The following is a 24,038-nucleotide window of genomic DNA, read 5'->3' as shown; positions in this document are numbered from 1 at the left end:
ATGTTTTACTACATCATCATCCATTTTTACTGATCAAAACCACAGCATGTATCAAAGAAGCTAAAAGGCTATGTAAAACAAATAGCAAAGCAAAATATTAACAGCATGTGGTAGAAAGAAATTGAGAACAGAGCTGATTTGCAAAAATTGTCACATAAGGCAAATGGATAAGAAGCTGCATAAAAAGCCTTAATATGAGACACCTTCGTATCCAAAATGAATATATGACTACTCTAGTAGTGCTACAGATACTACAAAATACTATCAGATCCTAATTTTCTTGATTACCTACATGCAGCAAAATATAAAAAAACACTGGAAAGGAAAAGCAGGAGTGAAAGCAATGCCTAGAGGTAAGGTACCTTTATAAAACCAGTGGGAAGATTACAAAAATAATCTTATTAAAACTACTCAGTCTGTCCCTCCAGAGACTGTCTAGAGCATTACAGAGACCAAGACAAAATGAGTACCTATGAAAAGAAATAGGGAGATGGGAGAAGAAATGGGGTGACTCAGAACTGATATAAACAAAACTGTACTGGATTAAAACATGAATGGCAAAACTTAAGGCACAGGTTTAAAGATTTGGTGGTAGGTCACTGCCCAGTACTAACAGTCTGACTTCCCATTTGCTGATAGTAAGAGTCCTTGAGGGAGAAGGGTGGAAATCGGTGACTGTTGGTTGGGTTATTTTGTTGTTTTGCTGGTGGGGTTTTTTTAAATTAGAATATGTATGAAGTAAGAATGCATATATGGAAATGAATTACGCTTTGGCTTTTTCCTCTGCTAAGACACGTAACCAGATAATTACTGCAGCTTAGTAAAATGGAAGTTAAAAATCCACAGGGAAAAGAATTACATTACCTCTGATGAGGAAAAAATAAAATGGTTGGGAGACGGTCTGTCATAAATTCCCAGGGAAGGTCATTTCGAGTTACATCAATTCTGTGAGGAAAAGACATACTGATGACGAGAACAGGCAGATAAACAATCTGCAATTTTTTTCTTGTAAAATGCCATTTTAGGGATTGGGAAGAAGGAAATTTAAGTATCTGTGAAAGTAAGTCTAAATGTGTTATGCCAGAAATACATTGTGCATATGAGTCAGCAGATATAATTACCAATATTCAAGATGATGACTGTCAGTTTAAGAAATATCTGTGGGGTTTTTTCTCTAGAAAAATATGTTCAATATTGCAACTGCTCTCAGCCATCAATTAAACCCCAGTCGCTCACTGTGTACACAGTGCATGCATTGTGTACACACCTTTTTTCTGAGACAGACATGCCAAACATGAGACAAGTTATTCCTATTCATTAATTTGTTCCTCAAGTACATCTCTCTTAATATTGTCCCCTTGAGCAGTTTTGGGAGTAAATTACTTTGCTACTTCCAAGGACAAGCACATTCTTAAAGGCTTTTTCTTTCCTAAAGCTCTGTGTAGAAAGGAACACTTGATGCAACTGTTTGTTACTGGTTTTTTTCTGCATTTTAGGGTTTCTTTTCACAAATAAAATTCTTATTAATTACAAATTATTATAGAACTAAACAGACAATCACATCAGTAATACTGCTGTGAAAACAATGGAGCAAATGAGAGAACTTCAAAGTCGGGCAAGAGAACAGGTGTAGCCTTGGGAATAACATCACATCTGTGGCAATAAAACCAAAATTATAAACAGGGGATGAAAATCCAGATTATTAATTGATTAAGTTTTTCTCTACATCTCATGCTGTCTCCTGGAGTAAGTTTAGTCAGAATCAAAGATGCAATCAGAGCAGATGTTTTAAGTATTTATGCATTATTATCACACACATGAACAAAAATGTTTCAGTGCAACTGAAACATTAAAAACCCTGGAAACACCAAAGAAAAACATGTCTTTTTTACATATAAAAATATGTAAAAATATATTTTAATATATATATTGAAAATATACATTATACACATGCATATATAGATATATTTCTGTACACTGGTTTTGGCTGGGATAGAGTTAATTTTCTTTATAGTAGGATGTAGGTTGTTGTTTTATATTTGTGATGAAAATGGTGTTGCTAACAAAGACATATATACAAATAGCATATTACTATTTGCTACAAATCATCAGAAAGTTATCGATTCACTTCCTGAAATTAGGAAGTTTCAAGGTTAATTCCACAGTTTAAAAATTAATTTTAATGGAAGTGGATAACTATGGCAGTGAGATTGAAAACCACCACATTTATACAAAGGAAAACAAAACAATGCATTCAAAGAAATATTAAGCAGATGACATTCAAATCTATATTGCATGGTTGTAGAGAGAAAAAAAAGTACTTATTTTCTAGGCTGATGACCTCAATGATCTTACATTATTCTGGAAAGATGAAATTAGAATCTTTTTACCTTGCCACGGTGAAACTGTCGGGAGGCAAAAGACGAGCAAGTTGAATAAAAATGTGATTAAGAGAAGCACAGAATCCACACCACTGTGCATAATAGAGCAGCAAGACATTCTGGAAAATGAAATGGAGAAGAGTTTGATTATCTGTTGGAGGAAATCTGCAGAAAGGAGGAGTAGTTTTCACAACATCTAGCATGGGAACTCTTGAAACGTGAAAGCAAATTTTTTCCTAGTATTAATGAACTTTATTATAATAAGTTTTTCACTGCTGCCCTCTGACTACTGAGTCAACACAAAAATTCTTGGGGGATTCTCTTTCCATAAAGTCAAAACAAAAAAATTACTTAGTTTAGCATCATTCCCTTTAAGTGAAAATGCACCAAACTTTACTACACTTCCCAAGATTCTTTTGCAATCTTAAATTCCTATATATCTAACACTGACTGTACATTTCATATGGGGGGGAAAAAAATGATGTCCAGACTTCTGCTTTCTGCCTCTGACTAGCAAAGCAGGGGCAGGAGCTGCTGGAAACCAGCTGGAGATGCAGACATTCACTGCAGAGTTGAATGACAATGGATATTAATTAATCCTCACAATCATGTATTTTAAAAAATCAAGGTAATTTAACTGTACTCAGGATGACATCTGTTTTTATGGCATACAATTGGAAAGGCTTTGAATTTTTACAGAACACCATATTTTATGTTACAAGTAAGAAAAGCATATCAATATTAAACAAGACTGAGACCCCTCCTTAAAATCTGTGCCATTATCTGCAAGAAAGCTGTTGAGTAACGCGGTGTACCTTGGCACTCAGGAACACGGTCTTGTGAAAGGTGTTTGTGGTCACTTCAGTGACCACATGTTGTTCATGAAAATGGACTGAAGGGTCATCAACCAGATGCCTTTTCAAGGGACTGTAGAGAACACTGAAATTTTTAATGAAGTTCTCTGAAATGAAATTGATACATAACAAAGTTATTTCAGTTTTGCAAAGGTGATTTTGGCAGTTTTTGCTTTAGAATCCAGAAGAACGTACAGAGAAAATACAAACTGAAACCTGGTTTCATGTCATTAATTTCTAAGTTTTGGATCAACTCTCGAGTAACCACAACTGATATGAAAACAGGAAAAAGTTTCACTGCTCTTTTTTTTTTAATTTGCTCATTACAGTCTTGTCACTTGCCACACCAGACTTTAATCTTGTATCAATGTGCTATAATAATAATATTCTGTTCTCCTAACCACATACCTGCTAAGTCATAAATAGTAACCTCTCCATTTTTTAACACCTACATTATCTTGAAAGGCTCCACTTAGTTCCACATTTATTTGCATTTTTTCTTCCATTTTTAATTACTTTCTCTGCAATTCCCTTCTTTGGACCTTTAAATATCTGCTATTACCATGCCAATACAACCAACCCCCTTTTGTCTACCAGGGACCACCTTTCTCTTTGTTCTACTTTCTCCTTAATTTTAAGATATGTAACAAGTAGCTGGCCACTGGTAAAAATTTAAAATAAGCTCCAAAGCCCTCAACTACCTTCAGCTAAACTACTCTGAGCCTGAACTACATTCTCTCAATTGCTGCAAGATATCAGCAATATCCTTCTTTTCAACTTGGATAGAGAAGTATTATTCTGTGCATTAAAAAGTAAGATTATTCAATAATCAAGACAAAAGGTAAAATATGAAAAACAATAAAAATAATTGTTTGGTCAAATAGAAACAACCTTGTGCTTGTATTGCCAGCACAAAAACTAAGCCCAAGTAAAACTGTCACTTTTGTACAGATACACAAAATACCAGACCATCAAGTTTATCTCTGAAATGCAAACAGCAGTACACTTAGCTCTTTATTAACTATTCAGCATTTCATTAAATTCTCACACCAGGCCAAAAGAGGTTTTTTTCTTTTTACATCCCCAGATTTGGAGTATCTATGCATGATTAAGTAGCAACTGAAAGGAAGGGGTTAATTACAGACATGTTCCTGATTTTCTAGAAACTATCTGCAAAGAGCGAGATCTGAAAAAGGTATTAAGCACCAATCTGGTTTGATTTTATGAAATATTAAAAGTTAAGATCTTAAGGAGTTAAAAAAAATTAAAATAAAAAGCACAAGCCCCAGGCATAAATCAGACACTCCTTGACAAAATACGTAAAAGCAGAAGTTTTCTGGAAGTTCAAATGATGGAACAGAAATGTACTGAGTCTTGCTCTGCAGAGAAACCCTCACTATGCTCAGGAAATCCTGTGACCTAAGAAATGTTTGAGACAGAAAGTACTGGGAGCACAAAGGGGAAGGAAATTTATATGTCCTCATTCTTATCTTAATATTTCCCAAGTAGCTTTTTATGGTCACTGAGGTTTTTGTTTGTTTTTCCAAAGTCTTGTCCTGAGGGGTTGGGATAGAGACAGGATACAGGGCTGCATGTGATCCTTAAGAATAACATGGCTATTTGTTCTATGTTGTGCATACTTTTGTACTTAGATTGAATGCAAAAAAGAACTGTAATTAGTGCTGTAAGAATTATATTGATGTGTGTTCTTGAGCAATTTAATACCTGAATTTTCTTCCATGTTTGATTACATAGTTAACATTAAGAAACGCAGTATTTTCTGAAGGTAGACTCAGTTTTGCACATCAGCATGACAGGAAAATGCACATGGTTAGGGTTATTTTGTCTTATTCAAGAACTTGCAAATAAATCAGAATTGCAATCCTTGAGTTGTTTTGTCAGATTTTTTTCCCGTTTTTTTCTTCTTCTTTTTTTTTTTGTTTTCTCCTCCAATTCAGACAGGAAATAATAATAATTGGCAGATTTGGCCACAACCACTTCAGAGATCTATGCTGCTACCTTGAGAACAGACACACTTTTCAAAACAAATATAAAACAATTTAAGTTAGTTTCAGAGGACAAGAGGATGGGAAAGTCTCTGCTGATAAGTGGTCAGTATGTCCCAAAATTCTGTGATATTATAGTACAAAAAACAGCTGAGCAAACATCAACACCACCATTAGTATACAAACATCTTCTGTAATATCAAATATTTTAAATGAATAGAAATTTTTTTCCACATGCAAATTAATTTAGCTTTTAAAATTCACCAAGGCATCAGGCAGTCAAGAATCACACATTTTAAGGTTCACTTCTTATAAAATAAATTAATTCTGGTATAAGGAACTTAGTTCTTATGTCACCTACAACATGATTCTGTTCTAGCCAACAGAATCATTCATAAATGCTTGGTTAACTACTAAATAGAACAGAATAAATTATAATTCCCAATGTTAACTTCACAAAGTAGTCTCACTTTTCAAAATGGCAGCAAGTTTTCCATTCCTGCTTGGAAACATAATTGCCTGAATTCAAGAATTTGTATAGTGGATACTGTACCGAGGGTAGGTCCAACAAGTGACTGATTCTGGTCCAGGACATAGTGCACTTCCTCTTTCAGGTCAACAATGGCAGCAAATTCCTTAATATGAGTAGATCTTGATGCTCCTAGTCTCTCTGCATATATCCAAAAGAGATTTGAATCCAGTAGATAGAGATTCAAGGTTTTGTTGGTCCTGCAGCTCAGACCAGTAATGTTCGTGCTACTAATATTAAGGTCAGGAATAAAACAATTCCTATCCTCAATGTGAGGAATAGAAAATTGAGTGTTATCTTTCTTCCCATGGGAAGAAAATGCTACTTTGGGGGTCTGAAAGATGGTCTTTTCAGAACTAATGAAACTTAAAAAATGCCTGTTTACTGTCCTGCAACATGCAGTGTAATAGCTAAAGGGACTATAGAAACTTAAGAAATTGCTGCATTCTATGGTATTTGATATTACTTGAAAAAAGGTATGTTCCTGGAGGTAGAAAGAATCCAAAGCTGCTTCTATCTCTAAAAAGTTACAGTGTGGCACATGGACTTTATTTGGCTTGACACCAAGAGTCTGGTTAACACAGAGCTCACAGACATTGTGAGTTCTGGAGATTGAGTGCCACTGTGGAAGCACCACCGTGTTACAGCATGGGTACTTGGCTATGGGAAATGTTTCGGAGAACTTCAGATGCACATCTGTTACAGAGGAATCAAAAGCTGGCGAATCAGAGTCTCCTAAGTGCTGAAGATCTGGCTCAGCTGCCTGGCTTTTATTACACTTGTGGTATTCCAAGGCCACTTTGGTAATCTATGGGGGGGAAACAAAAGAGAGGAAAAAAAAAAAAATCAGGATTAACTGTACACAGTTCACCCAAATGCAGTTATCTGTTTAACAACATTATATGCAACTAGAGATGGAATTTCAGAAACACGAAGCTGAGTAATCTTTGTTCTTTCAAAAAATTACAGGGGGCTCTCACTTGACAACAAGAAGTTAAATTTTCAAGTATTTCAGCATATAAACATTGAATATGGAGAACAATAAAGTCACTTTAAAATATTATTCCATCCACTAATTGCAAGGTCCTCTATGCATCCGATTTACGACAGTGCAATAACACTACATTCTATGGTTAAACCCCACTACATGAAGTGTTAGTGAGTAGAGGTTCCTGAATTTCCCTCATTTTCCAATAGGAGGAGAAAATAAATTAAAGCATTCCCATATGGAAAGGGAACAGAGGTTTCTTGTGGCATAGGTAGCGCACAGATTTTGTACAATCACTAAGAATGCTGAAGCAATGTTTGTATTCTCCCAACCACAGGCATATAGTTGTAATACTCAAGTGTACTCTGCACAGCAAAATATTGAAAGAAGAAAGAATATAGGAAAAAAACAACCTGTCCCTCCATGCAAACATTCCTATGCTACCATCACCATTTTGCTTTTCATAACCAAGGGTAAAACAAAGCAGAGAAAAGGTATATGTATGGACCATAAAAGGAATTCCCTTTCTTAGTTTCCCTATCTCATTTCTGCACAGCTCCACAAGCTCCTGTCCTAGGCAGTTCAGACAAAGAGAAAATTGGAAGGTGACTAAGGAGCACACGGGATATAAAAATCAGATTGGCTCTGAGTAGTTTGATTGGGCTGTATTTCAAATAACATTGTCCGGTTTTACACCTCTGGAAAGACAGGAGAGGAGAAATAGAATGCGGCAGACAAAACACACAAGTCTTCAGTTCCAGCTGGCAAAGATTTGCATTTCTTACACAGCACCTACCACAAAAAGGAGGAGGTCAAGAAGAGTTAGATGCTTGTTCTAAACAGCTGTTGAGTGAGACAAAGGCACGCTGTGTGAGACGCAAACCAGTGTAAGGGAGTTGTGATAATATGGCTTGAGAAAGTGGTTTTAAACAAAACTGGATACTTAGAATAGTGAAATAAAATGAGGTATCTGTCACAGTCAAGCTCAGACCCCTGACTACAGCTCTCAAGTTTTAGTATTTTTGAAGTTAAAAAAAACTTATTTCACTTACTTCATCTAAAAGAGGATGATTTTCTGCTAGGGGATTGTAAGGTATAAATATAAGAAGTGCTGGTCCTTTCTTCAGCTCATTGTTTAGAAGAAGGCTTTTCCCACCATGTGGTCTCAGCCAACGTATGAGCATCTCCCGATTTTCCAGAGCCCACTTGCAAATGTTCTCAGCAGTGAAGTTCATGATGTCTTTTGGATAGATCTTGAAGGGGGAAAAAAAAATAGTTCTTTGTCCTCACTTGATTTAGTAAAAAATGCAGTTCTTCAGTATGGCATGCTTTGTTACTGTAATGACTAGAACTCTTTTTCTAAATGCAATGAGTGTCAGCAAACTTCAGCATTTCATACACCCTTTTCCTTTGGAAAAGCTTCCCAAATGCTCATCAGATTATAGTAACATCCACAAGCAAAAAGGATTCTACCAGGGAAGCTCCTCTTCCTTTTATTGCATCTTTATATTCTCAATAGTACAAATTTTCTTTGTAAGTGAAAGACCTCTAAGCTGGTATCATCACATATTTTAATTTACAGCGTATAAGAACATTTTTCCCACTACTCAGTAACTCTTTTTAAATTAGCCTTTTAAGAACCAAACATCATGACTGCATTTAAAACTGGTATTTCTTATTCCTGAATGCAGAGAAAAGAAATCTGTAACAAAAAGTGCTCAGAGCTTCTAGAATAAATTTTAATGTATTAAAGCAAGTTTATCCTAAATAATTTGTATAGACAAAAGTAATTTGACGTATTTTATGTTATTTCACCTAAAATATCCCTGTTTTCCCTAGTCTCAATTGAATAAAATACACATCACAATACCTATCCTCACAGAGTTTTCACTCATGGTGCCAGTGTGGGCAGGTAGTGTGTCTATGCCAAAGAGTAAATCTGAAAGTTAGTATTTTCAGCCTTAGCTTTTCAAAAAACAGGGCACATGGATTAAGAGTTATTATAAATTCAAATAACTTAATTTGTGTGATTTTTCAAAACAGTATCATGTTATACCTTTAAGCCAAAATGCAAGTTTTCACTGTTCCTACTATCCCTTCACAAAATCTTTGTCCACATCCTCATTCAAGTAGTCTTCTAATTCTGATCCCTGAGCATCTCTGTACCAAATCAGAGTCCCTACAGCAGAGAGCGATACTCACAAGAGATGTGTTGGCATGTCTGTGCAAATACACACTGCCAGAATGCACCAGGGAGATCTCCTCTGCTACCCGTTTATCTGTGACCACTCCAAAGCGTATCGTCCCAAGGTAATCTGAAAGGGCAGATTCGCAATCTTTGAATACAATTACACACACTGAACTCCCCTGAAAGGCCTAGAATACCACCCTCAAACCAGAACATACAACACTGCTGTGTAAAGGCACAGAAATCTGTGAATAGCAACTGCCAACACTGGTGATTAAGGCAGAAGAAAGATGGCAAGAAGGACAAACGTGTTCCTTTTCTGCACTCCAGGTATAGAGTCCTGCACATGTATAGAGTCCTGTCTATTTAACCTGAATTGTCCAAATCCCCAATTTGCTTATGAAATATAGAATCTGGTATCATAGATGCACCTTGCAATGGTTTATGGCATCTCAAAAGCCAAGATGATACATGTAAGGGAAAGGCATGAACATTGCTTAAGTGATGTACATTTACTGTACATTTAGAGTATATATATATATATAATTTATAAATATTTATTCTACATTTATAAATATGCACAGATAAAGACAGACTGCTTATCTTTAGGTTGCAAAGAACTAATTCAACATATAAATGCGAAAATCACAGAACAAAATATAGAACAGGCTCTTTATCACATCAGTGGCACAGTAAAAAATAAGCAGGGTGGTATGAATATCCTTCATTTGCTGATAGGAAAGAATATTTATACAACATGTTAATCTTAACTTTGAGAAAGTTCCATCCAAAATTCATGACCCAAAAAGGAGGTATTAATCATCACACAGTTTGCATGTGTAAACACAAACAAGAGGTATTGTATTTTAGATTATCGATGCAAAACAAGAGGGGGAGAAAACCCTGCTCAAGCTGCCTTGTAGCAGCTCTGTAACTCCACCCAGGACCACATCACTGAATTCAGCTACTGAGTGCTGACACAGTCAAGTTCATCCCAAAGCCTCTGACACTGAACATGCTGCACAAGACAAAGACTAAATATTACAAAAAACTACTGAAGCATTTAGACATAACTCATTCACAGAGGACTTAAATTATGAAAATGGAGCTTTTACCTTTCTTTAATGAATGTAATGCTGATGTGAAGAATGTCAAATAACCAGGAGGTTGAGGTGAAGCATTGAACTCAAAAAATCCCACAACTCCAGGCTGAAATAGTAAGAATTAGAGTTACTTAAGCTATTTTCAAGTATAAATATATGGAACTACAGTAAAACACAACAGACTCTTAAAAGACAACAATGTTTACTGAAGAACAGTCACTTTATGCTGCAATAAAAATTTTAATATTAAAAGACAATCAAAATCAGTTCTCATTCAAAGAATGAAGCTGTCATTCAAAAGCTTATGTAAGAGAGAGGGGCTTTATGGATGTTACGTTTCTAATGGTGTGTTTCCCATGTTGAAGTTCACCAAGAACAATTAATATTTGCTTTGCAACTGTATTTTGAACCAGTTCCAGCACCAAGATAAAAACCATAAGCATCATAAAGACTTCTTTCAGAACTAGAATATGAAATACAATTTTTCAGAGTATAAAGGGCTTAAGCAGTAATACTTTAATTGTTTATGTTGCACATAATTAGTAATTTACATAAGAATTCACACATTTTGTGTGTGAATACCTGAACTGCTAAGACAAGTGATCATCTTTAAGCTACAGTCACTGTAAATCCTTTCAGTATATCCTGCAAGAGTCAGTGAGACCAACTGCATAAAAATCTTGAGAACTCCATATCCCATCTGCATACACATAAAGCTCTTCAAATTGCCAGATAGACAATTCAAAATTTAAACAACTCATCCCAGAATAGGCCTATTGATTTTTCCAGGTGAATGACTTCCTATTAAAGTCAGGAAGAGAATCTGGGAGAAGCTGACTTGGAACAGAGAGGAAAAAAGTCTAGATTTTTCTGGTTCCAGTATTTCACTTAAGCTTTGATTTTATATTTTTCCAAATATAATCCATTCAAAGTTAGTATTAATTGTGTTTTTAACACATCACTCAAGTGGGCTTAATAAACTTTCAGGACAGAGTAAGTGATGGAATTTTGTTATTTTGTGTATTTGTTTCTCACTTCCACTAGTGCATACAGAAGTCATTTGACACACAAAGCAAGAGCACTCCAGGGACTGCTGTGGAACAGAAGATTCCAGACTCACCAGGCACCCATTTGTGTGGCAAATATATCCTCACATAAGTATTTTCATTCGGTATTTCAGAGGCTGCTTTGTTTGGTTGGTTTTTTTTGAGTTCTACATATAAAATTTTATATTTCTTTTTAAAACAAGTGCATACATTTTACCTGTTATTATTTATATGAATTCAGTTATTCACATCAGCCTTACACACTGACATAATTCAGTACTAATTAGCAATCTGAAGATGTTCACCAATAGCAATATTGCCCATTCCACCTCACGACTTCTCTTTTTAGGCAGGAATTCTCTTACATGGATGAATGCTAAGCATAAACCCCTTGTTCATGAAGATTCCTCGGGAGGTACCCCAAGAAAATTATCAATAATAAAAATGAGTTACAAACAATTAGTGAAATTTCTGCAATAGTAATTACCAAGAAGAAAATACAAATATAAATAAAATACTAGTGAAAAAACACAGCAAAATAATAGCACTCAGTGTTCATTTTTAAACAACATACAGGTTAGTAATTAATCTTCATCTTTTTCTCTTGGTTCCAAACTAAGACAGTAAAAAGAAACAATCTCTTCTAAAAAACTTTTAAAGCATTCAACTGAACCAAAATAAGGAGACAGATAAGATTATCAAAATTTTAGCTTCCCATTTTCTAGGACCATTCTTGAATACTAATCCTGTACCAACTGAATTTAGGACACCAAACAGTGAATGAAAGAAGAGTCAAAAGTGACAGTAAAATGTGGCAAGAAGCCAGAAGTCAGATGCAGAAATATTTATAATGTTATTTAAAAGGTAATTTTCTAATTCAGACTGCCAGTTCTGCTGTACACTAACAGCGGCTTAAGACTTCCAGATTGTGAATAATGTTTCCCAAAGATAATTTTTGGAAAGTGTTTTTTTCAATTAAAAAAAATTGCAGTGGGAGAATATATGCTATTATATACTAATATATACTACACTACTATATATACTGGTATTTACTAATGCTCTATGCCTAATCAGTAATCTGGTTAATTAATGTCCTTTTAATGATCAGCCCAGACCAGTTAAAAATTTCACCCTGTTACACGCTGCAATTGTACATGAGGAAAGGGTACAATGAAAGTACAGTGAAAGTTTCCCTGTCTGTAAGAATGAAGCTTTTTTAACAAGACTGAACACTTCCAGGTATTGCAACTAACAACAATTCTTGCTCTGCACAAGTGAGGTTCAAGTCGCACAGAAGAGGTATCGCAATGTAAACAAGAGGTTCTTATTTTGGAGTACAAGTAGGCCAAGAAGAGCTTGACAGCAACTCCCACGTTCTTTCACATAAGACCCTCCAAAACTCAGTAACAGCTGCCTGCAAACAGTTTATGAGGACATCTACACCCAATCTGTTACAGATGATCAGCTGCTTCCAAGCAACCACCTGTGTGCAGCTCTGGGTGCCCATCCTCATGCAGGCAGTGAGGAGTAATCAGCTGAACAGGGTATGACCTGCTGCTGTCTAAAGTTGGAGGAGTAAATACTGACATGTGACACAGGGGTGCTTAGGGGCATTAGGAGCATGAGCATTGCTAGAGTGGAGCTTGCTGGAGCTTTTCTTTCCATGAAACAATTTTCAGTCCCCGTCTCCAACCAAGTGTCTGTAGGAAGGGCTTTGGAACAAACCCGAGAATGTCATTAGTGAAGATTTCTTAGTGCTATCTCCAAATGAAGCTCATATATGGAAATACAAAATCATTAACTGTAGTGGAGCCTATTTCTTGCTTGGTCTCTACACCACAGGAATGGGAAGTGACGGCATGTAATTAAATCAAGTAACAGACTTACCAAGAATCTCAACAATTACAAAACAGCAAGTATGGAAACTTTCAGAATGAACAGAGATTTTCAGATGAGTAATTTCTACTGGAGAAAAGCCAGCACAATTTTATTACTGAACCATGCCTCAGGCCTATCACAGTTCTTGGAAGGAATAAGCAAGCATGTAGATGACTCCATACAGCATGCTGTAATTCCCTGAAGTCTAGAAGTTGTTACCAATGACTCCGGAAGAAACTAAGGTGATAAGGAATAACACAGAAGGCCCTTTTCCAGATTAGTAGGAAAGACAAAAAACTACAGTTAGAAGTTAATGTTTTTCAGCAGCCAAAGACAGCCAGCCAGGATGTGTACTGATACTCAAGCAGTTCAATATTTCTGTAAGAACTTTAGAAAAGGGAGAAAAGGGTGAGGAACAAAATTTGCATAGGGTGGTGGGAATCACTGAAACTACAGCTGACTGGAAGAGTTGCAGAAATTAGTCGCAGCATTAAATGACTGTGATGAAAGAGCTCTGAAATTCAAAGGCCAAAAATGTGAAATAATGGGAACAGGAGATAGGAAAATCCCACACCTATTGATTAGTTTACAGTTACATAAATGCTTTTAATGCTCCAGTTATTTCTATCCCAGATTGTAATTTTTAAAATGTTTTGGCTATACTGCATTGAGGTCAGGGAGATTACTTTTTTCAGACTCTCAGACTTGTGCAGGCAGGCAATTCCTGCCTCATTTTATCTGTGAACATGGGAAAGAAAACAGCAAGAGCAAAGAAATGTGTCTTCTCTAGGGAACAGAAGAACCAATATTACATACCACTGAATCTGTACTGCAGAAATGCAAAGAAATTGTTGACTGATATGAGATTAAATTTACATTTAACATCATTTTTCAGTGATGTTAAAATCATTGTGCACCCAGACCTGAAAGCAAATTTTCACAGCATCACTTAACACTGGCACCACACAAGACCCAGCTGCGACAGATCTCACACAGCTGGCTGATGCTCAGGAAGCATTCCTACACAAAGAGAGCACAGCAGAAAGCTGACATCATGTTAAGAGACACACCAGCCACCTCCCAGAGAGACCAACTCCTCTCCTACCTCTCCTGAAGCCGGAAAATTATGAGTGCCCTGGGCACATTTAATTTTCATAAAGGAGTGAAGCTTTTTGTCTAACTACAGTGGCTTCCTGTTTCTTCCTCTGTGCCTCAGGAGGCCGAGGCCATTTCTAGCAGCTGGGTCAGTCAGATGAGGGATGAGAGATGCCAGTTTGGATTAAAATCAAACTGCTACATCTCTGCAGTTAAGAAAACAAAAGAAAATCTGATTACAGGTACTCACAGGAACCTTGAATTATGGCAAGAACTGCATCTTTCTTGTCATTTAACTTAGATCTTCCTCAGCGTTCCAAGATTTTAACTGCTTCCCAAATGGCATATTTTCCTTGCTCTCAAAAATTTATTCTTATCCATTTCCAGTTTTGCACTAGCATCATTCCACAACCCCATACAAACCAACCTTAAATAGCATCAGAGAACGCAGGATCCCAAATTTTTTTCACAGGATTTGAGCGCCCTCTAGTGAGAGCAACACGGCATGTCACGTGATCAGGTCGAGGAACGAACTAAAGACCAAGTGACAACCACCACTTGTTCCTACATTAACTGCACTCTGCTCATCAGTATTTCTCCTAGTTTGCAGAACCCATTTGCTATCAGAACACAGGACCGAAAATTAGACACTGATGATGACAAATCTTTCAAATTATTTTGAGCTTGAAATTAATTAGCTTTTCAGTGAAATCACAAAAACATGATCCAGCAGCAGACAGTGGCCAAAGTGCCCAATAGCAATCCTTGACAGCCTTCTGTCCTTTCCCTTCTGCTAAAAATTAGTATTTTTTTATAGAGAGAAGATCAAAAGTCAAAGGAAGACACTAGCCAAGGGTCTCAAAATAGTAATTAGTTTGTGCCACACATGTCCCAGTTTCCCATAATCTACTCTATTCCCCAGACTTCCTCACTTCTTAAACACAGGACTAACCCCTGGATTTTATCTTCTCCTACAAAAGGTATCAATTTCTCAGCTCGCATGGAAAACATTGTAAAACGTTCACATTTCTGACTGTTTGAAGTGATAAAACAACCTGTTTATTTCTAGTTTAAACTAACTTTTCCTTTGTGTCTATGTTTTTCTCTGCATCCATCTTCATAAACAATTCTGCTTCTTTCATCTTATCTGTATCTGTTACTTTTGTAGCCCCTCCTTCCCCTCTTGCTTAACTTTACAGAGGCAAGACACTGAGCACCTGGAGCCACGCCCTGGGACAGAACCTAAGGCATGAATGACTGTGGGGCAACACAGCAGAACAGCCTCTACTCTTGGGCCATTGCAGAAAAAAAAAGAACCAACAGATGCTGAACATAAACAGCAACTCAGCACTTGGAGCCACTGCATTTCAAGCACAGGAAGGGGGGAACTTTGAACACAGAAACAAAATTATCTATTCAACTGCTAAGCAGTATTTTAAAATTATTTGTTGTTCCCCCCTCAATTTGTCTTTCATCTTAGTCTTTTTCCAATGGAAGTGCACCTCTTACTGTTAAGCAAATTTAAGCTTAATGACAATATGCTCATTAGTAACCTTCTGCAGTCTACCAAGAAATGACAGAACACAAACCAAAAACCAAGCATGGCCTTCTTCAAATCTCTGTAAGAGGCAAAAAAATGGTTTAGAATTTTAGAACAGCAAAACTGAAGCAGTGGAAGGACAACAGAACTGCTTGTGATCAACTCACTACTCCTGACTCACAGTGCCCACTTAAAACACTGGAAAACCAAACCCAGTAGCAGTTCCTGGCATGAAGAGTGTCCTACCCAGGGGAACTACCAGTGTGTGTCCCCTATGCTGTGGCAGCTGCCACTGAACAGCACAGCTCATGCTCCATCCTGCAGCAGAACCAGGCACTGCAACATGCACCAGGTGCTCACATGGGATCTTCTTCAGTCCAAGACACTGGAGGGTCCCTCCCATGTTGTGCCCACTGCCACTGCACTGATTTGTGGGTCAGGTTTTCCACACTGATCTAATAGCTTGGGCTTTAGTAACATTATGGTACTTCTCCACTGTGCACTATAAGAATGAACAGTTATAAAGGGATTTTAAATGGCTCTGCTGTAAGCACATTTTGTCTAACTGGAAGTTATTAATCCAACAGTATTGCTACCAATCTTGGCATCCCTGAACACAACAGACTGAAATGAATAAAACATCGTATTCCAGTGGATTAAAATCATCAAGTTATCACATACAAAGTGATTACAAGCCCTCACTTCAACTGGTTTCACATTTGTTTTCACTTAACAGACTTATCCTACTAGAAAAGCTTATTATTCCTTTTAAAATTAAAGTAACGATTATATATTTCACAAATGCTGTCCCAACTTAGACTGCAAGACTTTTGTGAAAAGATTTCTCCCTTCTTTCTTGTTTGTATGTAACAGTTTGGTGAGGTAACAACTTTGACTGTTGTCTCTACATACTAAAGTAATGTAAATTAAGAGCATCACTAAATCATAATAGTAACTGTACAAGGAACCAACATTATGAATTTGTTATTTCATATTTTTATGATTTTAACAAATTTACAGGGCACTGATTTCAGGATCCTGAAAATAAACTAGTACTTTGGAGCAGATCAAATTTAATCCTTAAACAAGTCAAACTCTTTCTGAACCACAGTGGTAAAGCTAGAGAAGAGAGACAAGTACCTCATAATTTGAGAGGAAATCTAGTAATTTTGATCGAGACGAGATGTAGAGTAGTGGTGTCATCACCCGGCGAACAAACTTTTCAATATAAACAGCACTCATAGGGCCTTTGTATTCAATTGGTCCAAAACTAGTACCAAAAAAAATAATAAAACATTAAGACTTAAATTAACAATAGAGAGTCCCTCCTGGGGGTGGCAGATAGGAGTTACATAGACAGCATGCTCAGCCTCTAGGGAATTGCTCTCTGTGTTTTACCAGTGGCTTCTGTAACTGATTAGGGAGTTGTGTTACCAGTGGCAAGAGCCAGAATATCTGTGGAAGGGGCAGTGTCTTGGTGAGCACGGAGGGATGGAGACCACTTCCGAGTTCCATTAAAGAACTTGGTAAAACTCAAGTATGAATTACATGACCATATACATATCTTTCCACTTTGTCCAAAGTAAACACATGTGACTTAAAAATACAGATCTGAAAAATGTCACTCTTTTCCCTTGTTTTTTCAGTGTCTCAAGCAGTATCAATCTGAAAAGGTGCAATATTTTTACACAGGCTTTTATGAGCAGCAATCAGCAAAGCAGGGACAAATTCAGTCGCACTACAGATGAACAGACTCGGCAAAGCTCCCGTTTCCCCCCCCAGCCATCTGATAAAACAGCTCACACCACGTTAGGCAGTGCTAAAACATAAAGTGGGCTGGGGCTTGCAGCTACAATTTCCAGAGGTTCTCCTCCTGATTATCACTGGGCTGGACAAAGCATCATTGTCCCAAATGAAATCAAACACAAAAAGCATAAAGAATTAGTCCATTTCCACTGAAGAATTTAATGTGATGCATTTTTAATATACCTTATACATACAGGCACACTGGAAAATACCCAATTCGCAATGAGATACCTATATTGAGGTGCTTCAAAATGGTCTCCTAGAGCCCACTAGATCATTCTACATCCTGCACTGGTTTATTACAAACCTCTGTCTTCACAGCAATACTCACTGCTCAACACGTCACATGCCCAGGGCACCACATGTGAGGTTTAGTATCTCAGGCATGAGGGATGCATTGTCCTTCAGGATCTTATGAAATATTAACAGCAATTTACACCTCATCTTGTTACAACTGTTTAATGTTACTAATGATACCAAGTGCATCCATCTACTGTGTTGTGATTTCAAGATCAAGTAAGTTTAAGTCAATGTACATCCAAGTGGCATTGTAGGATTCTTTTATTACAGTTTGAATTATGCCAGTGTCTCTTGTGTCTATTACAAGTTCAGCTAACAAAGACCAGGACTGCTCCTCCTCAATGCATAAATTCCCCCCAACAGCAAAATCAGCCTCTGTAATGAAAGAGAGCTGCAGTTCAAAACTAGCAAAATAGAAAGTAAAATACAGGGATAAATGCTTTTATTAGAAACTGTTGGGAACTGTGCTTCCTTACCTTCTGCTCCACACAAAGAGAAAAAAAGGACAATACATACAAATACTAAAAAATAAAAGTGAGGTTACATGAAATTTTATACAATGATCTTAGCTTCTGGGGAACAAAAAAGTGAGCGCAAAGTTCAAAATTAGAACAAGATCTTCAGTACATAGTGCAATTTAAATATGCACTTAAATTCCTTCAACAACCCTTAGGTACATTCTTTAATGCTGTCATAAATTAGGACCAGTTGTTATAATCCATCTACAGAGCAAGCAGACATCTGAAATTAATACGTAACTCTGACTTCTTTTCATTGGAGACAGAACTTCCAGGAGATGCACAGGCAAACCAAAATTTCCATAAGGATGAAGAATTGCCCAGCATGTCATTTAACTGACAGTTACAGCCCTACCCAGCACTTGTGCAGCACACAGGATGAGCTCACCTAGAATCTACCCAGGAACTATTTACTGAAGCCAGAAATGTAACATTTTCAAAATGCAGCACTTTGTATGGTATCTGTTTCCCAAAACAACAATTAAAAAACCCAGACTGTACATACGAAATCTTACCTCCGATGGTACAAGTGTATCACAGGAAAATAAAAGAAATGCTTCTGCTTCCTGCATTTCCCCTGGTTCCACCAGCAATTTACAGCCACAAACAGCACCTGCAAAGCAGGTAAAAATTCACAGCCAACAAAGTACATTACTGTGACCTCGTTTATCCAAGATGTACTTGATGCACTTTTTCCAATCCATTTCATCTGATATTTTCAGGGCCTTTTCAACTCAGTATGCCATATCTGTCACAGACAGACTTTTTTTTTTTATTCTTTTTGTCATTTTGCAACAGTAATCCTTTTGGTCACTGCTCTTTCTAGCTTTTATGCTTCCTAATCTAAATCCTTCAAATTTATTAATTTAGTCATAACCCACATTAATTACTTTTTCTGCAGAGTGGAGCTCAACAAGTGGAGGTTTAGGACAGCTGTACCTGTGAAGTGCTCACAGGCACCCAACTGCTTGAACGCAGTTCTATGGTATATAAAGTACAATCTTTATATGATTACTAGTGTCTCCAAGGATCCCAGAATTGGAAGCAAATTCCATGGAATTTCTGTCTGAAGGCAGGTGAATAAATCTGAGAACACTTCACAAGAAACTTGTAGACCTCCCCATTCAGAAGCAGAAATAACGGACAACTGAGCAGGAATCACAGGCTGTCTCCATTTATTCTAACACTCTGTATGCTAAATTAAAATTAAGGTGACTGATGAGTCACCCTAAAATGTGAGCATTCAAGTCCAACTGTTTCCCATGAGAAGACAGAAATTAGCATCAGCTTGGACATTGAAAAGTTAGCAGGTCATGTTTAAGATTGGTATCTTCTCTGGAGTTACCTGGTCTGACAATCTGCTGGCCACGTGTTCTATTTCTTCTCTTGCTGCAATGGACTGCCCACACCACGGAGCGTAGAAGAAATACAGCACAATTTCTGAATCCTGACGGAGCTGATCTGCATAGTCTAACTGCCCCCGAAAAAGATCAATGACTGGAGATTTTGTGGAGAAAAAATTCACCGGAAGCTTCGCTGGCATTGTTACATCTTTTGCTCGGCTGCAGGAAGAAAATTAAGAGTGGTTATTGAGACTATACAGTAGTAGTTAAAAAACTGTGCCCAAAGCCCTAAGTTTTATTCTTAGCAAAAGTCATGCAATGACGAAACTTTAGAAATTGATGCAAAATTACTACAATTTATGTTATCTGAGTTAGTTTCATGAAATACTATAAAAATCTAAAGATCACCCTTCAGAAGCTTTAGAAAGTCACACTGTGATACCATGCACTGTTTATGGGTACGTTAGCTCACACTCTTATGGTTGGTTGCTGTAGGGCACAAAATTACCAGGAAGAGTGATTTCTTTTGATTTCTTCCCTGGCCTCATCCTCTTTTAACACTTGTACTTTAGGTAACAGCACCCTGATAAGAAAAGAGATACTGGTCATAAAGTTTTGTGATGTGATGTTTATATAAACAGAGCCTATTACCCTGCTTTATGCTTTGTTTTACAGTATTCTATACTTCTGTTATTTTATATCGTATTAGGAAATGATACGGAAAGGTGTGCTAGTTTATTTTACTGATCAGAGCAGGGACTGCAAACTGTTCAGGGCACTGTAAGGACAGTATCAACAACCAGTCTAAATTCAAAGAGATTATGACAGATTAAGTTTTTTAAGAGAAATTAGATTGGCCAGTAAGTAATACGAAGAACATAAACCAAGTACTCAAGAAACCCTTTCTATCCAATCAGCAATCAAACAATCCAGAATTTGACACTTCCAAGGTGTTCAGAAGTTGCTATGGTATAAACTGCCTTAAATGCAAGTGAATGATCCTATTCTCTTTTTATATTTTCTTCATTTTAAAATTTTCCACTAGCTATATTTACACTAGAGTAAGTCAGACTGAAAACTGGACAATACTGTCATACTCAATTTTGCCATGGTTCGTAATGGGACTGGCAGTTTTAGGAAAGATCATGTATTTCTTTATTTTGTGTTGCAATAGAAAGCTAATACAAAAATCTTATTATGGATATTTGATCCTTCTCAGGTTAAAATTTTAGTAATTGTGATAGAATTATTGAGCCCTGAACACTGTCAAACTCATATTAAGCAACCTCCTAACAACTCTGCCACACTTTCAAACTTTACAGTCTTTCTAGTTTTTAAGAAGTACCTTTGTCTTTACAATACAGCAAAAAACTGTATTGGAGCTCTTCTCTCATTTCCAGGCTACTCACTTAAAGCTTAACATTTTAGAATTGCCCCCAGAATATTTTCTGTAAGTAATGGAAATTCTTAATTCACATGTAAGAGAAAATTGCTTCTAAATCCAGACTTTTGAAAATATTAGAGAGTTCCTCATGTTTATAATTCATTAATTCCTTCACTCACAACATTATGGTTTGACACAGAGCATCAAAAATCTTTCTTCTGTGGACTTCTACCTGTGTTCCTTCCCTTCTCCCCCAATCACCAACTCAGCACCTTCTTCCCCACCCTTAAGTTCTTCAGTCACCTCACAAACAACACCTCTGGTTCCCTGCCATTCCTGCACCCCATGATTATCCAAACTGCCAGCTTCTTCCCATGATTTCTGCCTGCCAGCTGGACAGGACACAGCTCCAATGTCAGCTCTGGCACACACAGGCTGATCAGCTGCTGAAAGCACAACACTTCTTCAGAGACATCAGCTAGAATATCTTCTCTTTACCTAGTTTAATGAAAACAGACAATCTCAATACGTTTAAAACCTCTGCTTCCTCTACTGATTAAACCAAAAGAGGATGACTAGTTCAAGAATTACAGCGTAAGACTTAAAAATTAGATAATGAATTGGCTCCAAATTCCAAGAATGAGCAGAACACATCAGCAGAAGTCCCGTGACATGAGTGAGTCAGAAACTACACGACTACCTTCAAATATGAAAAGAACTCCAGTAATTATTAAAAACCAAAACATAATAAATCAATAGCTAACAGCTGCTTCAGGAGATTTGCTAAGTAGTGCCTTCCTCTACAACACCAAACATGTAACAGAATACCTTGACTAATTCCCAGGTTTCCTAAGAAAACCCCTAAAATTTACGCACATATAAACTGAGGATTACATAAGAAACTATTACACAAACATAATAATCACAAACTGTTTATTAAAACACTGATTGCATTATTTACCTGCTGCCAGAGCTTATAAAAACTTAAACTTTCCATGAGAACACCCTGGTAATAAAGGGAAGAAGTACATGCAAATGCCTACAGGACCAGCCCCTTTGACTGCACGGTCCTGAGAGTGGTATCGTCTCAAAGACATTTGCATAGTGCCAGAAATAATTCAGGTTCTAGACCACAGGCTTTCCATAACAACCCATGGTCTCACCTGGCTATTCCTTGAGTCACTATAAACCCGCAACACTTCAAATCCCACTAATGGACTGCCTTGTAGTAAAGGAATTTTTCCTTTTCATACTTTTTATCCATTGATCTTGAAAGTTATATATTGTAAGAGCAGTGGTACTACCTATGCCTTGGTCCTATGTCTTGCTAGTAAATCATACTGACATGTGGTGAGAAACTATGTCCTGTATTTATAGTTAACATGTGCAATTAACTATCCTCCAAATTTCATGAGAAATTTTTACACCTGAATCTTCTATATTTCTGACAGCAACCAAACAGGGAATACCTATCTGATATTAGTTTGTCTATTTAACGACGATCTGAAAAGCTGAACCCCTTTAATCAAACTTCCAGAGTACAGGGTGGTGAGAACCACATTCCAATCACATTCCATCCGTGAGCTTTCAAACACAGCTAGCAGAAAATTGAGAGGAATAAGCAGGTTTTAAATAGAGGAGAGCACGAAGCATCATTGCATTAAAAATTAAAATTAAATCAAAATTAAACCCCACGTGCAGTAGATATTCTTAATATAGTATGACCCGGAGCATGTAACAGTCACCTTGACCTAAAACCCACCCAGAAGATTTAGACCCTGGTTTAGGCTCCAGAACCGAGCAGCCTGTGCCCATCGTTCACTGCCGCCGCTTCCCGCCCCTCCAGTACAAACATCTCCTGCTTCCACGTACACCAGCTCTCGGCAAACAGGAACTGGAGAGCCCTTTGCAAAGAAGGAAGTTCCAGCTCCCAAGAGGAGCACCACCAGAGATTGGCACGGAAACCACGAAACATCTTTCTATCCGAAGCAGGTGCAGGCAAAGGGGGCTGACGACATCTACACATGAGCCAGAAGAGACTCGTTTGGGCCCCGTCGACGCTGAGAGCGCTGAGGGCAGGGCTGCAGCCTAGATCCCCCTCGGCCCTTCTGCGGCAGTGCGAGGTCCCAGTTACCTCTGGAGATGAGCAAAAGCAGCTCCATCTCAACAACGTGCCTGTCACAAGACCACAGAACGGGTCAGGTTGGAAGGGATCACAGTAGGTCCTTTCGTCCCACCTCCCTGCTCAAGCAGGGCCATCCCAGAGCACATGACCCAGGATTGTGTCCAGATGGTTCTGGAATATTTCCAGTGAGGGAGACTCCACAGCCTCCCTGGATAATCTGTCCCAGTGCTCGGTCATTCACAGTGAAGAAGCTCTTCCTCATGTTCAGGTGGAACTTCCTGGGCATCAATCCTGCCCGATGCCTCCTGTCCCATTACTGGGCCCCAGGGAGCAGCCTGGTGCACCCTCAGACACCGCCCTGCATATCCCGATACTGCCCTCACGAGCGGGTGCCCCCGCGAACCTGCCGCCACAGCACGACACCCCCGGTGGGGCAGATATCTCTTAAAACACTCGGCTCCCCCACCCCACGACACGTTCTTATCGCCAGCCCCGCGGCCACCACGCTGAGGGGGACATAGAATCCTCCGGCACGCGACCAATAGCGGGTGCCATGGGGGGAACTACATGAGGTGGGGCCCGGGAGGAGGATCCGTCCCCCACCCCGGGGATGCCCGTGCCCAAGGCGACCCGGCCGCAGAGGGTACACGGCGCCGCGGGGCGACCCCGTCCCGCCGGGCCCCGCCGGCGGCTCTGCCCCAGGCCCCGATGCAGCACCGCCTCTGGGAACAGCGGTGGGCCGGCGGCCTCTCCCCCCCCCGGCCGAGCCCTGGGTCCGCCCGCTCCCCCGCCGGTACCTGCAGGTGACTTTGAGGGCGACAAGGAAGGCGCAGCCCAGCACGATGGCCGCGCCGCACAGCAGCTCGGGCCGCCGTGCCATCAGGGCGGCGCGAGGCCGCAGCCGCGGGGCCGCCGCGTCGCCGGGGCCGGCGCACACCGACATGACCCGGCCGA

The 24,038-nt window shown here is 38.5% G+C and overlaps 1 protein-coding gene across 4 annotated transcripts in view; it reads right to left on the bottom strand.

Annotated features, from left to right (window-relative positions):
• The window catches only part of TXNDC11 (thioredoxin domain containing 11), a 27,101-nt gene extending 3,063 nt beyond the window's left edge, over positions 1-24,038 (bottom strand). Inside the window, exons 1-12 of one of the 4 annotated variants that reach the window (XM_082292218.1) lie at positions 23,882-24,038; positions 20,084-20,158; positions 19,578-19,794; positions 18,748-18,845; positions 16,749-16,878; positions 10,062-10,155; positions 8,961-9,073; positions 7,811-8,011; positions 5,795-6,578; positions 3,197-3,342; positions 2,391-2,500; positions 865-945 (exon numbers count right to left, since the gene is read on the bottom strand). In XM_082292218.1, coding sequence (XP_082148344.1) covers positions 865-945; positions 2,391-2,500; positions 3,197-3,342; positions 5,795-6,578; positions 7,811-8,011; positions 8,961-9,073; positions 10,062-10,155; positions 16,749-16,878; positions 18,748-18,845; positions 19,578-19,794; positions 20,084-20,158; positions 23,882-24,027 — 2,195 coding nt within the window. In that variant the 5' untranslated portion in view covers positions 24,028-24,038. Of the gene's footprint in view, positions 1-864; positions 946-2,390; positions 2,501-3,196; positions 3,343-5,794; positions 6,579-7,810; positions 8,012-8,960; positions 9,074-10,061; positions 10,156-16,748; positions 16,879-18,747; positions 18,846-19,577; positions 19,795-20,083; positions 20,159-23,881 lie in introns of those variants that run through there. The other 3 variants (XM_082292220.1, XM_082292219.1, XM_082292221.1) reach the window with 3 other exon arrangements.

The sequence above is a fragment of the Coloeus monedula genome (genome assembly GCF_965178545.1).
Source record: "Coloeus monedula genome assembly, chromosome: 16".
Classification (NCBI taxonomy): Eukaryota; Metazoa; Chordata; class Aves; order Passeriformes; family Corvidae; genus Coloeus; species Coloeus monedula.
Note: the sequence above shows the minus strand (reverse complement) of the source record. Positions and strands in the feature narration are given on the sequence as shown.